The sequence below is a fragment of the Lampetra planeri genome, chromosome 4 (assembly GCF_965212315.1).
Source record: "Lampetra planeri chromosome 4, kcLamPlan1.2.h2, whole genome shotgun sequence".
Classification (NCBI taxonomy): Eukaryota; Metazoa; Chordata; class Hyperoartia; order Petromyzontiformes; family Petromyzontidae; genus Lampetra; species Lampetra planeri.
Window position 1 is genome coordinate 29149553 of NC_136110.1, and position 21820 is coordinate 29171372.

The following is a 21820-nucleotide window of genomic DNA, read 5'->3' on the forward strand; positions in this document are numbered from 1 at the left end:
TGCATTTGCGGAAAATGTCGACCAAATTTCTGCGTGGTTATTTGTGCTTTTACATTTCGCGTTCTATTATTTGGCGGAACCCCTGAAAAAGAGAACTTTGGGATTTCACGTTCGTGGGTTTGCAACAGTGACAGGGCAGCAGTCCTGTTTGACGCAGGACATCCCGAAACCTCTCACCGTCAAGCACTGAGACAGCAGTGGGGAGGGGAGGGGGGGAGACAATCTCTGTGCAGACAGAATGATGGGCAATGTGTGCATAGCAGAAAGAGACAACGAGCAGCTTAGCCAGGCGATTAGCCAGAATCGTGAACAAGTCCTCCTGTAGTGGTATATTTACGCGATCTAACACAACAACAACAACAACAACACATTCTCGGGTTTTTTCGGTAAAGTCACGTAGGTAAAAAATTCAAACTAACCTACTCACGCCGAAACAACAACAAAATTACGGATAATACCGGTCGCGAAAGCCTACGTGTTACAGTGGCTCTTGAACTCGTGCTCAGTGAAACCTCGTGTGTGCAGGAGCGTCGGGTTACAGCGGGCACATGTGCAGCATGCTCGCTCTCTCTCTCTCGTGGTGATCTCGAAAAACAGGACCGACCTTTCCCCCACCTCCTGCGCAACAAAATAACTTTTGTAAGAACTCCAAGGAAGCGGTCGAAAAATGAAAACCCATCAGCGGGGCCATTCCGACCACATGATGTATGAGCACACACAATAGAACGATTTAAAAAAGAAAGAAATGATTGCACGCGGTGTGAAATTAAGTCACGCATTGCGTATATTTCATATAAACGCCACAAATTATGGACCCGGTTAAGCGACCTCCTCTTAGGGACAATGCCCAAACACGCCAGGCGTCAACCCGCTGTCACAACCACCCGCATATAAATCTCGCCCCGGGGCAGCAAAACTACTCACACACACGCACACATATGTATACTTTTTTACGTGTTTTTATTTTGCCCATTTCGCTTCGCCCAATGTGGCGTTGCTTTTGCAGCTCTCCGAAGTGTTTTCAGGTCGTACCGCGTACGTGTTTTTTTTATTTTCGGGAACCGATGTCCGACGTTTCGTTCCAGAAAATTAACTCTAAGGCGCTCCCAACACGCGGAGTGAAACATTGGACGTCAGAATCAGAAGACGTATTTATACCGGAGGAATCCGATGAGCTATAAAGCACTTTTTCACAGACGTCAAAGTCGGGGCGGGTAAGGACGTTACAACAACAAACGACACAAAAAAACACGATGGTAGTGAAAAGTACGACAAAGGTAACCAAATCACCCATACGCGTACAAATGAAGCTAAACCATCCCCACCCTGCCAGGCAAAGCCCGCCGAGGTGTTTTTCAGAAGCGACGTGGCCACAGATGATAGCTCGACGTGACTACGACCAGTGCGCGCGGGGACACAGATGGGGAGAGCTGTGCAGAGCACGACCGTGACAATTCGACACAGCACCGGTGCTGCTGCTTCTATCAGCCGAACATTAGTGGGCATTTGGTCGGTTTCCGAGCCTGCTGTGGCTTGCCCTGCCACGCACACAAACGTCTGGCTGACGGATAATTCTATCGGTGACTCGGTAGCGTGGGATTGAGCACCCGGCCATCTGCTTTGATCGTGTTTTGTATAAATAACTGCACCACAAAACCACACTGCGCTGCCTCTGATGGATTTCAATCTCGGCGAAGTTCGCTTGAGAATTCATTCGCCACGCAGATTTGCCCAACGTGTTGTGCGAGCGCGTCTGGGAGAGAGTGGGTGTGTGTGTGTGTGCATCAATTGAGTATCTGGTGCGATGTGTGAAATCATTGCGACTAGGGAGACAAAGGCGGCCGGGTAGTGGTGCTGGCCACCCACCACCTGGTAGCGCCGTACTGGCCTTCATAGGTGCTCACGAACAGCACTTGCCCCAACAGTCTGTTAATACTATACGGGGGATTTTTGTCTTTTGTGTGCATTTGTGCAAGATATGCAGGTGGCCCATACAATTGTCAACAACCAGAAGTAACAACTTGCCCACTCTGGCACTTATCGAGTTCGTGAAAGAACTGATGGCTCTGCAAATAAGAATTGACGTTTGTGGCACAAAGTGGAGCTTTTTTCTTCCATCACGTTTGCTGAGCGCAGGCCCAAGACCCTAAGCGGTCAGCTACATCCAGCACTATTGAAGGTGTTTAAGGTGAGAGTTGGCACTTTTTTTTTTATAGGAATATGAAATTATAGGAATTTCTAGGTTATAGGAATTTGGAAAGAAATACGACGGGAGGGAATTCCAAAGTTAAACAGTTGCGAGGAAGAATGTCGACCTGCCTGGCGGTGGCTGAGCGCAGCACAGGCGAGACAAATCGGTCGGGTCCGGTCGACCGAGTCCACAACGAGGGCCCTGGCGAATGCAACGGGTGAAGTCGACGGCAACGTCGCGGCCTTACCGATTGCAGCGGGCACACAGCGCGAGCAGCAGCACCAACGACAAAGAGGCTGCGGCCACAATCAGGACGAGCGGCCACACGGGGAGGGTCACGGCGCTCGCAGAGTCCAGCAGCAACGGAGCCATGACGGGACCTGCGGACGAAAACGGAGCGCAACAGCTGACGAGGGCCTCCAAAACAAAAGCAACCCCCACTTCGAGAACGCACATATCGTCAAGATATCGACTAAGCAGGCCCGGAGAAAAGTACGATACACGGGATGGTTAAAACTAAACAACAAAAATGCCTGGGAAGGTGATTTTTTTTTGGCCCGCAGAGATGGCCAGGAGATGGCAGTACATTGGAATTAAAGAAATAAGGAGTCCGAATTTACAGCCCTTTTGCCAATCCACTGCTAGGTGAGTGCCTTCCCGTGCCGTGTCGGTGATGTGTGCGGGTTAGTGAAGGGGTTGAGGGGAGAGAGGGGGGGGGGGGGGAGCCCAGGCTTCATTCAGATGCCACTCGTCTGTCGTGTCTGGAAATGGGGTGATCAGGTTGAGTGCGTGAAGCACTCCGCCACTGATGCCAAGACAAGAAGTTCTAGGGCAGCGGTTCTCAACCGGGGGTACGTGGCAATGTCCCAGGGAGGTACGTGATGTGATTTATAAATGTGTGAAATTATATCGTACGCGAAGAGTCGTTGGTGAATAATCGTATATGAATATGCCAATATGAAACAACCACGATACAATGAAAACCCATATGGGTTTTCATTGTATCGTATGGTTACTTAGTATGGTTCTTTCGGTAAAGTCACGTAGAATAAAAATTATTATAATAAAAAACTTAAATATAAAATAACCACGACGTTTCGATCGCAACACAAGCGGTCGTCCTGATGTCGGTGATGTTAATTTGTTTCATACTCTTAGGTTTTGTCGGTAAAGTCAAAGAGGTAAGAAATATTAAAATAAAATAATAATAAATGAAAAAAAATCAATTAAATCACGACGTTTCGGAGGCAACACAAGTCTCCGTCTTCAGGTGGGACCGTCACAGCAAAATGTATTGTATCAAGTGAATTTGTTTGTGATGTCCTGCCGAAAAGAGGAAAACAAATTTAGGTGACGTTTCAGGCGATGACCCTTCTTCATCGTGTCTAGAGAGGCCACAGATCGAGGCCTGCAATTCCAGGCCCCAGCCACTGCTGCCGTAAGGGCCACCACGAAAGGGAGCTCTAGAGAGCCCCCATAAGAGAGTGTATTTGGCCTAATCTTCCTCGCTGGCCAGACGTTTTGGAAGAGGTGGGGGTAGGGGGGGTACTCACACTTTACCCCACCACATACAATCTGCCGAACAACTAACTGGTACCCGTTAATGCTACTGGGTGGACAGATGCGGGGGGGGGGGGGGGGGAATTTGATAAACAAAAAAACTTGCTCCATTTTTTCACGGGGGTTGAGATGTTAACTACCTCGCCTAGTACACAGGAGGTCGTGGGTTCGATCCCGATCCTGATGCCATTTAGGCATCGAACCCGGGTGGCTGGGCTCACATCGTGGTGCAGTGGCACAACGACACGCGGGAAATGCAAAGCAGATACGAAGAGGTTAACCGAACAAAAAAAATAAGAGGGCCAGTCAAAGGGGGAGCGGCATCTACAACACAGCAACGAAATGAGACACCTGGCTTAATTATATCCAGCGAATGCCAGCGGTCAATCCAGTGAGTTCACTGACACGGCTTTGCTCGCCTCTGCGAAGGGGCGAATTTAACACCCGGCACCCTCTTGACTCACCCGACGAGGCCCAGGGAACGCCACCAGACCTTCGAGAGGAGGGGTTTGAGAAGGAGCAAGTGCGTGACAAATGTGGAACAATCATAGCGGCTAAAAATGCCTCGACTGAACGGTTTATACCCAATGCATCTCCTTTCGCAAAGAAAGAAAAGACACGGATAAAGATCCCCCGCTTATTCTTTGGTTCTTTCGGTAAAGTCACGTATAAAGATAAAATAATAAATGAAATAATAGCATACTACGACGTTTCGATTGCAACACAGGCAATCATCATCAGGTATAAAAGAAATAGCAACAAAAATCTAACCAGAAAACTATAGACAGACATATAAGCAGACAGACATCATAAAGATACACAGAGAGAGAACACGTAAACGTCGTAGTATGCTATTAAACGTCGTAGTATGCTATTATTTAATTTATCATTTTATCTTTATACGTGACTTTACCGAAATAACCAAAGAATAATTCCTGCAGTCACGAAAGCTCCAAAATTAAGATTAATCCCCCGCTTAGCTTTGTGGACTGCTGCGGCAATAGGCGTTCACGAGCAGCCAACGCGGCCAAAGTGTAACGAATGAGGTGGGTGGTGCGATTCAGTTCCTGAAATAACTTCCAGCATGAGCGGCGAAACGTCGGACATCACGCCGCACCAAAAACACGCGGTACGAAACGGGAAACACAGCGAAGAGGTGTGCGGCAAGCTCTTGAATGCACGCACAACGACGTGAACGAGACGTTTCGATCGTTGAGCTTGTTGAGGCATCGACAAATTGGGGCGCTGGAATTCCTGGCCCCGTCGAACCAAAAAAAATGTACTGGTCAGGCTCAAGAATGGGAGTCGTGACGTGACTCCCTTGATGCAGCGCTCCGGAGGTAAGGACACGTGGATCCCACAAACAACTGAAGCTCTCACAGACCCCGCCGAGCTGCGAGGTGACCGGCAGACGGCGGCAACACAGCAAAGTCGACGGAACCCACCACGTGCCGAGTTTTCGGTGTCATCCCCTCGCATCGCGTGGGGGATTTCTCCAGGTGCTCCAGTCGCCTTTCGCACGAAGTCAAACACTCGGTCGTGCGATTGGCCAAACAAGCCAAGAGAACACCCTCCTGGAAAGGAGTCTTGTGACTCGCAGGGGTTCCCCCCCCCCTGTGTACGGATATGCAAATAGGGCACGATCAAAGTCAGTCGTCTGTGCCAATTTACAATCGCTTACAATACAGAAAACTGTCTAAGCGTTATTAATTATGTAGATGTTTGCGGCATTTTCGATGTCTCCTATAACATGGTTTTCACCCTGATTCCGATTTGCTTCGATGCCGTGTACTTTCGTTTTTGTACTCGCTTGCGTAATTTGTACGTCCCACATCACGCACTCTTGCAAATGAGACTCATCCCGGCTAAACAAATAAACTTAAAACTTTGATATTAGATCATCAACTGCATACATACATGTGTATCATTCAGTATTTATGGTAAATATTGTAAGCCGACATTTGAATGTACATGTATAACCGTGAATCTCTGTTAATCTGATGGAGATGATTCACATTATCCATAATACAGGCTTTTTGGGTTAGATCGCGTAAATATATGAATGTGTCGTTAAACCCGCCACCATCCGACGCAGCCAATTAGTAGGCAATTAGTAAGGTTTGGCACCTAAACAGAACATGCCAATTCGTTACTAGTGCATCACACTGGTATGTTGGAGAGCAAAGCCACAACATATACAATAAAACAATTTTACGAAGTCTAATAAATATGATCACTGCCAATGTGTGGGTAGAACACCACATTAATTCGCCAAAAAGAAATGTTTAACGAATGGAGTTACGGTACTCTTTGGTTCTTTAGATAAAGTCACGGAGGCATAAAATAAAAATCAAGATTGGAGTTACGGTGCTTTATTTTCGCTTGCGGTTCGCTGTCTGTGCTCCAGTGACACCATGCGTAGGCTGGGTGTGGCTCGCCTGGCAGTATGCCCGGATGAAATGCACAAAGGCCACCACACCAATCACTTTGCCGCGACACCAAGGTAATGCCGATCGCCTGTATTTTTGTTTGTAATCCGACTACAAGTTTTGTGGTTAATGCAGACATGATTAGCCGATATATACCAGGCTCTGCGATCTTACATTTATTTGCGAATTCCATCTCTAGCCCCGCCCACTTACCCTTGGGTTGTACCCATCTCAAACCTATACAACCTTTGGCTGCAGTAGCTCTCTCGCTACATTTCTTCCTGCCTCAAGCAGTCCGCCTGCTGTATTTTTTCACCTGAAGACGATTGCTCGAAACGTCGTGATTTTTATTATTATTTTATTATTTTTTCTATCTACGTGACTTTACCCAAAGACCTAAAGAGTATGAATTCCTGCAGTCACGAAAGCTCTGAGTCAACATTAAACCCAGTTCGGTTCAATTCCCGAACAAACTGCCCCCACCCATCCCAACACGTGGAGCGAAACGTCAACACGCCGTGCCAAACAACACGAAGAAGCTACACAGCCAAATACAAAGATCCCCCGTGTAGCCTCGACAAACTCTTGGGGCAAGTGCTGTTAGCGAGCAGCACCGATGAAGCCACAACCAGAGATAATGTACGAGCTGTATCCGCAATGAAATACACGCGTCGACATTAACAACTGTTTCTAATCCTTGGTTCTTTCGGTAAAGTCACGTCGATTGAAAATAAAATACAAAACAATAAAATTAAGTAAAATAAAAATAACACTGGTCAACAACAAAACAAATTTCTGGCCTGGACTTTTGCAGCTGTTTTAGACTAATTTCAGGGTGCTGATTCCAAATCTCATCTCAGATTTGCTCTATCACATCTCATTTTTATGCTATCGGCATACCCCATTTTCATTGATTTTACCCGAAATTAACTCTGTCACTTATGATTGCAAGTTGTTGCGAGTCAGTGACTGCTTTATTGTTAAAATATGGTGCTGTATTTTTAGGATAGTGTGTTTATAATATCATTTTATGTAGATATCCGCATTTATTTAATATTTTTCTTCTGCAGTTTTTATTGAAAATGCAATATTTGATATCTCAAAAACCTGACGTGATAGACAAAAACTGATGCCAGATTTGTAATCAGCACACCAAAATTACCTTAAACCCGTTGGAATACCCTATGCCAGAAAAAGTGTGTTGACCAATGTTATAAATTATAAGTTGAAAATAATAAAAGTAAAAAACCCACGACGTTGCGATCGAAGCGTCGTGGGTTCTTTGCTTTTATTATTTTCAATTTATTATTTTCGATTTTACTTTTTTATTTTATTTTCTATCTACGCGACTTTACCGAAAGAACCAAGAATATGAATTCCTGCAGTCACGAAAGTTTTAAGTCAAAATTAAACCGTTTCTAATTTTACATTTCATGAGCGGGTGAAAAAATAAAAATCTGAAAAAATATTATATGAAATCCGGTGCGCAGTCACACACTCTTTGGGAGTAGGGGCACATAGTCCTGCTCGCAAATGGTTTGTGGTTTGATTACAGATGCACATATCGACTCGACACACTGTGGCCTTAAGAGAGGGGGGGGGGGGGGATATAATCGTCGACGTTACAGGCAATGGCCCTTCATCGTAGCGCATAAACTGAGAGATGCAGTTGACAATAAGAGTTGGAGACGGCGCTTGACGACCACGTACTTTAAACTTCTTTCGCACCGTGTGTAGCCAACCGTGCTAATCGAGCATGCTAATTGGAACATCTTTACGATCATCGTGACCACCATCCCCCTAGGAAGGACGGAGAGATAACCGGACAATCAATGCATACACCCGTTCAACGTGAGTTGGTAAAGCGTCAACGAGTGATTTTGTTCGCCTTGTAGAAAAGACTGCTCACGAACACCACGCCCGGCCGCCTTTGTCTCCCGAGTGGCGATGTATTTACGCACCGCACCAGATACTCATTTGAGGCCGAGTCGACCTAGGGGAGGCCCAGGACCGATTCAGAGCATCGTCATTGGTGTCGACCGTGAGCGGGAATCCAACCCGGGTCGCCGGGTTCATAGCGCAGTGCACCACTGACGGCTGCGACACCGCTCCCCAAAGACAAAGATCCCCCGTATAGCCTTAACCGACTGTAGGGGCAGGTGCTGTTAGCGGGCACCTATGAAGGCCGGCACGGCACACGAGGGGGTGGGTGGCCAACACCACACCCGGCCGCCTTTGTCTCCCCAGTGGTGATATTTACACAACAGGTATTCATTTGAGGCTGAGTCGACCTAGGGGAGGCCCAGAACCGGTTCATATAATCGTCACTGGTGTCGGCCGTGAGCGGGAATCCAACCCGGGTCGCCGGGTTCATAGCGCGGTGCACCACTGACGGCTGCGACACCGCTCCCCAAAGACAAAGATCCCCCATATAGCCTTAACCGACTGTTGGGGAAAGTGCTGTTAGCGGGCACTTATGAAGGCCGGAACGGCACACGAGGGGGTGGGTGGCCAGCAACACGCCAGGCCGCCTTTGTCTCCCGAGTGGCGATGTTTTTACACACCGCCCCACGTACTCATTTGAGGCCGAGTCAACCTAGGGGAGGCCCAGGACCGGTTCACATCATAGCCGTGAACAGCCTACGGGACCCGTTTGGCCCACGATGGTCACCCATCCCGGCTTAGCCGTTCTTAGCTACTCAGATTAGCCTCAGTACGCCCCAACAATGTAAAAAGGCAAGACGCAATTTAGACATTGCAGACATGTTTTTTTGTTGTTGTTGTTGTTGCACCCTATCATTGTCTTTTTGATTTCCATATTTTACTATTTTTTTTCTGCAAAACAGTTGCGGTTCATAATCAAGCACAACTGCCGAGGCTTAAGAAACATATTTTTTTTACACTATCAGAATGTGTACACACTTGCTGGGAACGGATCATCAATCATCGGTGCAAATTTAGAATTAGCAGACGTGTCTGAAGCCAGACGGCTACTTTTAGAGCACATCCAGTGAGCCAAGTCAACATGGTGGAATAAATAAAAAAAAAGCCTGACGATTTCCAGGCTAAATGTGGCAATGCACCAGATCTGTCGTCATAAATATCACGCGTCACCGTACAGTGGCAGCAGTTTAACGCAACTCTGCTGTATTCATTGTATGGCTTTAGCTTACAAAAAAAAACATATAAGCCAGTCGAGAAAATGGACATCTCATCCATGCCCATCTCTCATTGGCCACTCCACATTTGGCTAGACACCAGGGCTCACCACTTCAATCGACATCTCTCCAGGGCCTGTCTGACTGCCTCTCAGTCTCTGCTCTGCTGCTTCCATTTGACATTTCTTCTTCTCTGGTTACATATTAGTTACAGGTCACCTTCTATCTGTTTAATGCTTCTGTAACTTTTTGTTATTGTACGGGGTGGTTCAGATGTCTTGTGACCCTACGTAAAATTATCTAAAACGTAATATTTAAAAGTTAGGTTTATCTAAAACAGAAATGAATATTCAAAGGGAAAACAAATATTCGCAATCGAACAAAGACGGTTACCGCATCGTGCGCTTTCAGGTGCGCTTCTGCGGCCGTCTGGAACGCTCTTCCTTCCGATACTAGAACGCCACTGGGAGCGATGCACTTTTAAATCTAAATGGGAAAACTCAATTCTTTAGAACTGCTTTTCGTGTTAAGTTTCTTGTCCTTCCCCCGCACCTCCGATTAGCTCGGTCGACTACGTACGGCGCGAAAGAAGCTCTACATGCAGCCAGCTATGGCTGCAGGGTTTGGTGGTACGTTGTTTATGTCGTTTATTGTTAAAATTCGGTCACAGTTTCTGTGATCACTGTTACATTGCTTTTATGGCTTTATTTTGGTTATTTCGAAAACATTTTTGGTTTGGCCATGTTTGTTTGTTGTAGTACGGAGTTAGACTGATGCATGGCTTTAATCTAAGTTGTCTTGTGGTTGTTGTTGTTGTTTGACTTGCATCCCACTGGGATTTTGCACACAGAATTGGTGTACTGTGCTTTTTCTGCAATATTTTGCTGTCTTCTCTTGGATTTTCTGTTTGCACTTAGTCACATATTCACTTTAAGATGTTTTCTTGTTCATGCTTTAGTTTTTTGTTCGTTGCGGTTGCACCCGATTCAAGAGCCGAATGGCTCACAGGGCTATACCTAATAAATGAAATACTGAAATGAAATGAAACATAAAAATGGCCCGGCACGAATTCCCTTACGAACGCTGAGCACTGTGGCATAATGGCACCCGTGTGTTCTCACCACGTGGCTCTTTGCACGGGGGGGGGGGAGAGGTTGCCCCAGGTCAAGCCAACGACCTGCCAAAGCAACGTAAACGCTGCTGGGAATTAGTAAATCAAACAAATAATAATAATCACCTCGAACCATCCCGCCCGAGCGATGCAGGCAAGTGCCAATGCGGTTGTGTGTCAGCAACATCGGCAATTGGAGGTTTCCCGTTTGCTTTAGTTTGACAGCACGTGCGCTCTGCAACACTCAGCCGTCGTTGGGGTTTGTCGAGTGTGCAGGCGGTGCAACTGCGCGGCTCTCTTCCCCCTCCAACCCAGCTTAAATATACGCTCCAAGCCTGGGGTGTTTCATTCACACGCTGTCTTCCCGACAGACCTGGTTTTCACCTGAGGACGGCTGCTTGCGTTGTGGCCGAAACGTCGTGAGAATTATTTTATTATGTTTTATTTTTATTATTTTATTATTTTCATTCTACGTTGAATTTACCGAAAGAACCAAGAAGAACAATAAAAACCTCCACAAATGCCCGCGACGACGAATCGCCGCGCTTGAAACTCCGCGTTGAGTTCCTCGCACGTCGTGCTCATTTTGGCAGCAATGGGAACGACGTCGTCAATGGAAGCAGCGAAACTCGCGGCTTTCTGAATGCCCCTTTCGACCAACACTATACCCACCAGGAGCAATGCGGTATATTGCAATGGGCAAATACATTCAGCAGCGATTGCGTGGCTCTGGTCGGGGGACAAAAACAACTGGTGGGTCGGTGAGAGTGTGACGCCACCTGGCGTGACTTGCCTGGGGGTGTCCACGCGTCGATTGTGTTTGCCCGCTTCTCGAACGCGAGGCGGAACGTCTCAAGACATCATCTGTCTGCCGCTTAAAGTGACTACTGTTACACGGAGTGCGCGACTCCGTGGCGAGATGTTTAACACAACAAAATAATATATATAACAACTTCGTCTGGTATACAGGAGGTGGTGGGTTCGATCCCGACCCTAATGACGATGCCTGCTGCTGCTGTATATTTGGTCTCTCTCGTCGTGGTCGCGTGGACTTTTATTTCTCTCAGCCGGTGTGATCCGTTTCAAAGAGAATGCATATGGGGCCGTCCATAAATGACGTCACTCGATTTTGGACGATTTTTGACCCCCCCCCCCATCGTCACACGGCGTCACAAAAAGTCAGACCCCCCCTCAAATATGACGTCACAAAGCTCTGCCCCCCCCCCCAAAATAAAACATGCTTCAAATCGCTTTAAACGATTGTCATTGTAGTGCGTATTTAATGTGGCGCTGCACTCTGATGTTGTAGGAGAAAACATGTATTAAAACGTCTATTTAATTAAGCAGAACGTGTTGTCTATATTTATTTAAAGTTGCGCATTTTGATGTGACGTCACATTTCTCAAACCCCCCTCCCCTCGTCACACATCGTCACAAATGTCTGACCCCCCCCCCTAGGTGCGTGACGTCATTTATGGACGGCCCCTATATTACCAGAGCATGTTGGTTTTTGTTGTGGCTAATGCAGTAACATGATTCCTTCAAAAAAATATTTCTGTTTGGTGTTTTAACATCGTAACACGTCTTTAATTGCCAGAAAGGATAACACCAATTTTAACACTGCTAAGAAAGGTCCCATGATGGGTTTGGAATATTTGTCTACAATACATTTCTACGTGATAACCTCACTTCGTTGAGCTATCATTTGTGGCCAGGTAGCTTCTGAAAAGGAGCTATCTAACTCAGTGTGCCTTACCTGCTAAAATAAAATATAGTTTTAGTTGAGTGTGGACTCACGCCCTGCTACAGACTGGCAGACGAGCAGACCTAATGCATCGTTATAGCCCACAGGGGATTATTGTGTCCGTCCGTCCGTCGTGCAGGGAGGGGCTGGGTGGAGAGGGAGGGGTTGGGTGGGGAGGGGCTGGGTGGGGAGGGTGGGGAGGGGCTGGGTGGGGGGGAAGGGCTGGTCACCCCGTGGTGCCCTTATAAAACTCAACGTTTAACCTACTCACGCCGGCTTGTGCCCACCCTCACAGTCGGGCATATTTGCGGAATACACCACGCCGCCGTTGACCCTGGCCATTGACCGAGCAAACTCCGCTCGATTTAAATGCAAGATTGAGATCTCGGTTTCCGTGTTTGCGCGTGCGTGCGCGCGTGCACACGTGATCCGGGTGGTGCGGACCGCCGTTGATTGCTCGGCGCGTCACGTGGGATGTGGTCAACGTGGTTAACAATCATCGGGCTGGTGCAGCGTGGAACGGAGTTAATTTTGTTCAGTATTTGAATGGGAAAGAGTAAATTGCTAAACGTGGGCAGTTTGGGGGGGAAAACTTTGCATTAACGGTTTCAATCTTTATTAGAAAACAGTCAAATTACTTCCGCTCAAATTACGCGTCTTATATAATTTATTACAATACAGACGCTGTCTTTCTGACATACCTGTTCTTCACCTGAGGACGGCTGCTTGCGTTGTGGCCGAAACGTCGTGAGAATGATTTTTTTTAATTTTATTATTTCCATTCTACTGTGACTTTACCGAAAGAACAAAGAAGATGAATCCCTGCAGTCACGAAAGCTTTAAATCGATATTGAGGAAGTGTAAACATTTAACCCTGGTATTCCGCAGGATTTTTCTTTTTTAAATATGGTGTAAGTTTTGTTTCAGCTCTTAAAATGTTTTTTCGTACCCCTATGCTCCAACGTTTATGCTCTTCGCATTTACTACACCTGCACTGACAACCACGGTAAAACACGTTATAGTAACACAACCCCCCTATAGCTTACACGACATGGTGAGGCATTCATCCAGCAGTGGATATACAAGGGGCTATAAATGATTATTATGATTGACTTTTGATTTAAGTACCTAAACGTTGAGGAACAATACTACAAACTATATACACGTACTTTTACTTCTTAATTACTTCGTTTTATTACCCGTTTGCATGGTGCACACTTTTAAAATAAACAGTAATGATTGCATGAAAACGTATTGCAATGTTAACATCACAGCTACAACTATCATACGCGCGCATACACAACACACTCAACAAATCTCATTCATTGACGCTGTTGATTTGGACCCAAGATTGAGATTATTTTATTTTAGTTTTGTACTTCACCCCACCGCCGCTCTGTAAGTTTTTACAACTGGCCCTGATGCCCTGTCCCACGAGACCCCCAGAGGAAGGAGCGAGGGTTCTTTAATTGAGGTGACCGCGAGCAAAGGGTCATCATTCCAATGGAGTCCATAATCGCCCCTTTCCCTCCCTCCCTCCCTCCCCTCCCTCCCTCCCTCACCTCCCTCCCTACCTCTCTCACCTCCCTCCCTCACCTCCCTACCTCCCTCCCTCCCTCACCTCCTTCCCTCCCTCCCCTACCTCCCTCCCTCACTCCCCTCCCTCCCTACCTCCCTACCTCCCTACCTACCTCCCTCCCTCCCTCCCCTACCTCACCTCCCTCCCTCCCTCCCTCACCTCCCTCCCTCCCTCCCCTACCTCTCTCCCTCCCCTACCTCACTCACCTCCCTCACTTACCTCCCTACCTCACTCCCCTACCTCACCTCCCTCCCTCACCTACCTCCCTACCTCACCTCCCTCCCTACCTCACTCCCCTCCCTCCCTACCTCCCTACCTCACTCCCCTACCTCAACTCCCTCCCTACCTCACCTCCCTCCCTACCTACCTCCCTCCATCACCTCCCTACCTCACCTCCCTCTCTACCTCCCTCACCTCCCTCCCTCCTTACCTCCCTACCTCTCTCCCCTACCTCCCTCCCGACCTCCCTCCCCCCTCTGAGACAGACCGAGGTGGGCAGCCTGCGGCTGCGGTGCCGCGTGCAACTCTGTGGCTGCACCCCCCAACACCCACCCACCCACTCGCGGGGCAGTCGTTATAAAAAATAATAATCTTAAACACAATTTAACGTAAACATAATTCATAAAAAATGGCAGGAAATGAGTCATTATGGAATATCCTGGTGCCAACGAAATGCACAGCGGTCAAACTGTATCGTTCAAGAATAACTGAGGGGTGGAGCGGGGGATCTAATTAGACGCAGTTTATTGCATCACTTATTCAGTTTATTGAAGTCACAATTTGTTTGTCGTCCGCTGTATACCTGCTGTGTGTACAAATAGCCCTGCGCGTGTTCTCCAACTATTTTGGTCAAAGATAAAAAAACGACTTTGAAAGGTTTCCGACCCCCACGCTCGATGAGGACTCCGTGTAGAGCCGTCACTTTCTATTCAATATGTATGCTGAACTTCTTTCGCACCGTACGTAGCCAACCGTGCTAATCGGAAGTTTCCACGCACAGCAGCTGTGTGATCTTCAGCACAAGGGGAGACAAAGGCGGCCGGGCGTGGTGTTGGGCAACCACCCCCTCGTGTGCGGTGCAGACTTTCATAAATGCTCGCAAACAGCACTTGCCCCAACAGTATGTTAAAGGCTATACGGGGGATCTTTGTCTTGTGGCTGTGTAAACAAGAACGTGCACCCCCCCCCCCCTCTATTTTAGTGGAAGTTAACATTTATATTGCCTTCCATATCTTAAATCTATTTATACACTGGGGGTTCTTTAACTGTTTGTGACAATGCACTTTTTTTCCATATAGCGTCAATGTGGTTTGATAAAATAAGTCGTGGGGAAACGGGGGTGGGGGGGGGGCCCAGGATCGGTTCAGAGGTCACTCACCACTGATGGGTCACAAGGGTGGTGAGATGTTCACTCCCTCGCCTGGTATGCAGGGAGATCGTGAGTTTGATCCCGAGCCTGATTCCTCTACATTTGGAGTTTGCGTGTTCTCCCCGTGGTCTCCCCGTGGCCGTGTGGATTTTTCTCCAGGTCCTCCGGTTTTTCCCTCCACATTTAGAAGCAGGATGCGTTTAGAGTATTTTGCTGCTATAAATTCCCAAATGATAAGCAACTTCATCATGGGACCTCCTTTGCCAGTGCCAAAATATAATAATAGGTTTTTTTTATTTTTCTGGCAACAAAACAGGTGATGAGATGTTAAAACACCAAACTGAAACCTTTTACAAGGAATACTTTGATAATATATGCATTTTCTTTACACCGTTTTGAGACGAGGCTCAAACGAAAGCTGCCTCTGGTGTGGACCAATCCGTTTCAAAGACAATGCCTATATTATCAGAGTATATTTTTGTTTGCATTCTGACGACAAGCATCGTGGTTAACACAGACATGATTCCTTGTAAAAGGCTTCAGTTTGGTGTTTTGTTGCCAGAAAATAGAGGAAAACCTATTCTCATAAGCAACTTCGTTGAGCTATCATTTGTGGCCAGGTCGCTTCTGAAAAATAGCTATTTAGCTCAGTGGGCCTTACCTCGTAAAATGTATTAAAACATACATTTTCGCCGTGGTCAGGAATCGAAGGCAGGTCGCTGGGCTCGGATCGCAGCTCGCTAAGCACCCCCCTGGGATAGCGATTAAGCGTTGCCAATTCATTCACCTTCCTGCCAGCATTCCTGAGTCTGTATGGGGTCGAAGAGTTTCACCCCCAACGCCCGCCCACCGTCTTGCTCCTTCCCCCCCCCTCTCTCTCTCCGGTGATTTGATGAATTGTAACGAATCATGCTCGCGATTCTATTCACTTTGACTGGAGATCAGTAAAAAAAAGAGCTTCATAGCTCATCGTATTTCTACAGGATAAATACAGATTCTGATTCTGAAGAATTATTTGCGTGTGCTTTACGTTGCAATGAATGTCAGTGGCTGCAGGGGGTGGCATGAACTCATTGCGTAGATTCCATGAGGAACGGAACACGTTGACCAGGCGCTTTGATGCGTGTGTATTGTGAGCTTAAAAAAAAATCGGTTTTTATCAATTAATCGATGCATTAATTCTAGATTTGAAGCTTTCGTGACTGCAAGGATTCATACTCTTAGGTTTTTTCGGTAAAGTCACGTAGGTAAAAAATAAAATTAAAAGTTAATAAAAGTAATAATGGAAATAAAATAAAATAATAAATCACGACGTTTCGGAGGCAACACAAGTCTCCGTCATCAGGTGGGACCGTCACAGCTAAAATTACTGCATCAAGTGATGCAGTAATGATTTATTATTTTATTTTATTTCCATTATTACTTTTATTAACTTTTATTTTTATTTTTTACCTACGTGACTTTACCGAAAAAAACCTAAGCGTATAATCGATGCATTGTTCCAGCCCTAAATATTTTGACACAGTCTCTGAATTCCAACAATTACGCACGTGGGACATTGACCCACAGATTTGACGACAATCACACGTTCTCAAAAGGCTCGGCCTTAAGATTATAGAGGCAATTTCCACTCATGCGGTAAGTACGGCCACTGTCAGATAGATGGCCATGTGGAGCAGTGCTCCAAGCTTACTAGAAAACAAGAAACAGTTCGGCATAAAATACGTTTTTGGGTTCCATTGCGTAAATACAAATGCGTTGTTAAACCCCCACATCTATATTTACGCGATCTTACCAAAAAAACCCCTATATTATGGATAATATTAGTCGCGAAAGCCTGCATGTCAAATTAACAATTGAGCACTGGGGCTAAGGCCACCAGGTTTCTAGCGGCCTCAACCGGGACACAAATTGTCGTTGGAAGCCCCATTCTCGCATAGCCACGCCTACACGCCCACTAGCCACGCCTACACGCCCACTAGCCACGCCTACACGCCCACTAGCCACGCCTACACGCCCACTAGCCACGCCTACACGCCCACTAGCCACGCCTACACGCCCACTAGCCACGCCTACACGCCCACTAGCCACGCCTACACGCCCACTAGCCACGCCTACACGCCCACTAGCCACGCCTACACGCCCACTAGCCACGCCTACACGCCCACTAGCCACGCCTACACGCCCACTAGCCACGCCTACACGCCCACTAGCCACGCCTACACGCCCACTAGCCACGCCTACACACCCACTAGCCACGCCTACACGCCCACTAGCCACGCCTACACGCCCACTAGCCACGCCTACACGCCCACTAGCCACGCCTACACGCCCACTAGCCACGCCTACACGCCCACTAGCCACGCCTACACGCCCACTAGCCACGCCTACAGGGTGAGCGACTTTGCTCTTCCTGCTGATGGCCCTTGCCCACTACCCCATAGGCCCTACCTACAACCTACGCCGACCCATCCATGCTCGATCTTCGCCCATACTATTAGTTGGGCGTCAGGTTAGGAAATGTTAAACCGGGGACAAAACGCCGAACGCAAGAACGCACAAACACGTTTTTTTCTAAAACGAAGACTGTCCTGGCCAGAGCGGGAAGTTTGGTGGCCACACATTTATGGGAGGCAACAATGAGTCAAGTTTAGTGTTTCAATGCACCAGACTGCGATTGACTGCTATCCTCTTCGCTTACAATGCAGAGGTCGCAATCGGGAACCCGATACCCGTACCCTACCCGATACCCGTACCCTACCCGATACCCGTACCCTACCCGATACCCGTACCCTACCCGATACCCGGCTACCTGTACCCGGCCGGGTACGGGTACAGGCACCCGTTTGCGACCCTGGTACGGCCGGGTACAGGTACGGGTAGGCCGTGAGTCACTGGTGAGTCACCGTTTGTCACTCATTTCCCAACGTCTTGTCTCTTCTCACAATTCAAGTTCCTAGAATCAACCCACCTGCACCTGCAACATGGCTTCATCCCAGAGGTCGCAATCGGGTACCCGATACCTGTACACTACCCGATACCCGGCTACCTGGCCGGGTACGGGTACGGGTACCCGTTTGCGACCCTGGTGCGGCCGGGTATGGGTACGGGTAAGGAATCAAAACCCGTTTGCGACCTCTGTTACAACGACAACGCCATTCAAGGTTTTGTTGTCCTTCCCCCGGACCTCCGATTAGCACGGTTGGCTACGTACGGTGCGAAAGGAAGTTCAACATCCATACTGGATCTCAAGGGTATGTTCTACGGGAGTCCTGCATTTGGGATGTTTGGTTGATTTCTATTCTATAATGTTTGGCTCCATGTGGAGGGAAAGCGAGAGATATCTGAAGCAATGACGTGGCCATCTCCTGGCCATATCACAGTCCCACGCTTACAGCACCTGGAAATCCCCCAGTGGGCATCCATTCGAGCAATAACCACGCTTCGTTTTTCAGATCTCACGGGACTGGGTGCATTTAAGGTGATTTGGCCGTGTGCTTGCGTGCTTTTGTAAACACCACAGCCCCAAAACAGAGGGCCAGCCTTCTGCTCAGCAGATGTCTTTAAACTCAACCACATGGCGGATTAAGACAAACACTGAACATGCTGAACATCAGCCCTGGCAGACGTACAGTGTTTCCACATGCCCAAACCCCTATTTTTGCAATGGGTAAGTATTAAAGACGGCCGTTTAGTGGGGTTGAGAAAGGCAGTCTGCGTCCACCAGTAAACGTCAAACACTGCCAATAAGATTTGAACCTGGTATTTATCTTGATTTTAAGCTTTCGTGACTGCAGGAATCCATACTCTTTGGTTCTTTACCGAAAGAACCAAAGAGTACAGGTATTTATCACTCGGCGCATTAAACACCACTGTTTCATTGCTTTCATAGCTTTATTTTGGTGATTTCGAAAAGTTTTTTGGTTTGGCCATGTTTGTTTGTTGTAGTACGGAGTAAGACTGATGGCCTTAATCTAAGTTGTCTTGTGGTTGTTGTTGTTTGACTTGCATCCCACTGGGATTTTTGCACACACCATTGGTGTACACGGTGCTTTTTCTGGAATATGTTGCTGTTTTTTCTTGGATTTTCTGTTTGCACTTAGTCACATATTCATTTTAAGATGTTTTCTTGTTCATGTTTTTGTTTTTTGTTTGTTGCGGTTGCACCCGATTCAAGAGCCGAATGGCTCACAGGGCTATACCTAATAAATGAACTTTAAACAGACCAGTGCTTGACGAGTAATTTAACGAGTAATTTATTTTGCAAGTGCTATTTTCGTTGAAAGATGAAGTGACAGAAAGAAGACGTGGTGGACATGCAGTCCGGGCCGGCCCTACTTCCTCTTCGGGTGGAGATCGAAGGTTAAAGGTCAAGAGGAAGACAAATATGGAAGTGTTGGTGGCATGACTTGGAGTAGTGAATCGGACTCAGCATGGGTGGCCATCGCGAGAGGAATTGGTCAATAAGTTGAGTGGCTGACGACGATGCTTGGGGTGGATTTATTGCATCGCTGCCAAACCCAAGCGAACAACTTCACCGCGTGTTTGGCTGCAGCTGCCCTTAATTTACTTCGCAAAGGTGATGTTCCCAACAATAACTACAAAAAACGCCTGGTTTGGGACCGACAAATGCTGTCAAGCGAATTGCCGTAGTACACTTTGTGGGGGGACAAAATCCAGGAGACAGAATGGAGATTTAAAATATGTAACCCTTTTTTTGGAGAAAAAAAGCTAAAATGACTCACCGGGGTCTCACCGCAAGACAATCAACACCAGGACATGACAAAGCAAAACACAACTTAGGGGTGCATTGCATGACTTTGTATCGCCCAGTAACAGCCCAGCCCACGACCGTAAGCCGACGAGAAATCGCGCTCTCCGTGCGGTGTCGAGATTTCAATCGCGCTGGGCCCATCAACAAACTGAAATGTTAATTTCAAAGGCGGTCGTAAAACGGCCACAGGTGTTAAACGGCGCGGATGGCCATTTATTGATTTCACAGAAGGCTTCAGAGTGAGGAGGGGGCGGGGGTGTGAATTGGTGTGTACGGCCCCAACAGACACCACCTGGTAAGTGAGTGAGGCCATGCCTGGGGGCAGATCGGTGCAGGTTAGCGATCTGAGAGCCTGTGATTTAGCATAACGGGACTGTGGCCTAGCCCGGGATGTGACTGTGGAATGGGCGTCACGGTGGCTAGGAGATGCTAACTACCTCGCCTGGTATACAGGAGTGCGTGGGTTCGATCCCGACCCTGATGATGCCTGCTGTGTATTTGGAGTTTGCGTGTCTCTCTGTCTCTCTCATCATCATCATCACGGTGGCTAGGAAATGTTAACTACCTCGCCTGGTATACAGGATGTCGTAGGTTCGATCCCCACGCTGACGCTTCTTGTAAATTTGGAGTTTACATGCTCTCTCTCGCGCAGAGTTTTCTCCAGGTCCTCCGGTTTTTCCCCTCCACGTTTAGAAGCAACATCACGCGTTTAGAGTATTTGGTGACTGCTATACATTTCCGAGTGATAAGCCACTTCGTTGAGCTATGATTTGTGGCCAGGTCGCTTCTGAAAAAGAGCTATATGGTTCAGAGGACCTGACCTGTTAAAAAAAACTGTTTATTATTGCTCAGTTGTCAATACACTGTTGGACGAGAGTATGCTCAGGTTGTGTGGGATTTTGGAGGGTTATTTGAGCGTACTTCACAATGCCGGTTCTAGTGTGGATTGGTGAAGACGATGTACATATACGTGGGAGCATAGAAAGCATTGTATAGTAGAGGACAACAGTGCATCTCTTGCTGCCCCTGCTGTCCAGAACGCAGTCCCAGATAGTCCCAGGTAGCTCAATCCTGAACGATCATTACTGAAAATGTACACACCTGTACTTGGCTGGCAGATCCAAAAGACAATTTGTTATGTCAACTTAATTTTCTAGCAGATTTACTAACTTAACTGGCTGACTTTATATATTTGTATTGACCGGTAAACGTTACGTGAACTTATTTAAATTTGCATTTATGAATTCTGGAGAATGCTTTTTATTTTATTTTAGGTAGACTATTCCAATTACTAGGGGTTGTTCGCAGACACATCTCACAAGCCAGGAAAATCACGAAAAGAATTGCACACGAATGACGCATTCACGCAAGCACCCGATGCTCCGTTTTTAAGTTTTTAAATGAAACATCTTTGAATGGTATTATGTTTTGAATTAGAAAATTGTATTTCTTCATTAAAAGCTTATATCATTTTACATCTGGAAGACTTAATTGAAAACGACATTTCGCGTGAATTTTCTCTCGTCGTTAAGTCGATGGCCTTGCTGGGGGTTCGCTTCGATGCGGACTTTCACCTGCAGGGATCTGCGTCTCATTTCTGGCTGAGATCAGTCGGAGGCTACTTAGCGATACACACTTTGCCTCTTGAAAACTGTGCCGTTAACACTTAAAACAAATGTGACAACGCGTATACCCCGTAAGGTACGAGGATGTGTTTCATCACACGTCTCTTCGCGAAACAGTTTAAACGCGTGGTGGCTAACAGAGCCCCAGAAGGGTTCATTGACTGCGTAATACGTACAGAGGTAACGTGCACACGCTTCTAATTGTAGCACCGACGTTGCTGTCCGAGAAAGGTGAATTCGTCCCTTTATGAATTGCAATTTGTTACGCACACGCACGCAT

The 21820-nt window shown here is 47.2% G+C and overlaps 1 protein-coding gene across 1 annotated transcript in view; it reads right to left on the reverse strand.

Moving 5' to 3' along the window:
* Window positions 1-21820, reverse strand: part of LOC144717907 (uncharacterized) — a 78416-nt gene that overhangs the window by 49013 nt on the left and 7583 nt on the right. Inside the window, exon 2 of the mRNA XM_078593704.1 lies at window positions 2439-2571. Within this exon, the coding sequence (XP_078449830.1) occupies window positions 2439-2563 (125 nt within the window). The 5' untranslated portion in view covers window positions 2564-2571. The remainder of the gene's footprint in view (window positions 1-2438; window positions 2572-21820) is intronic.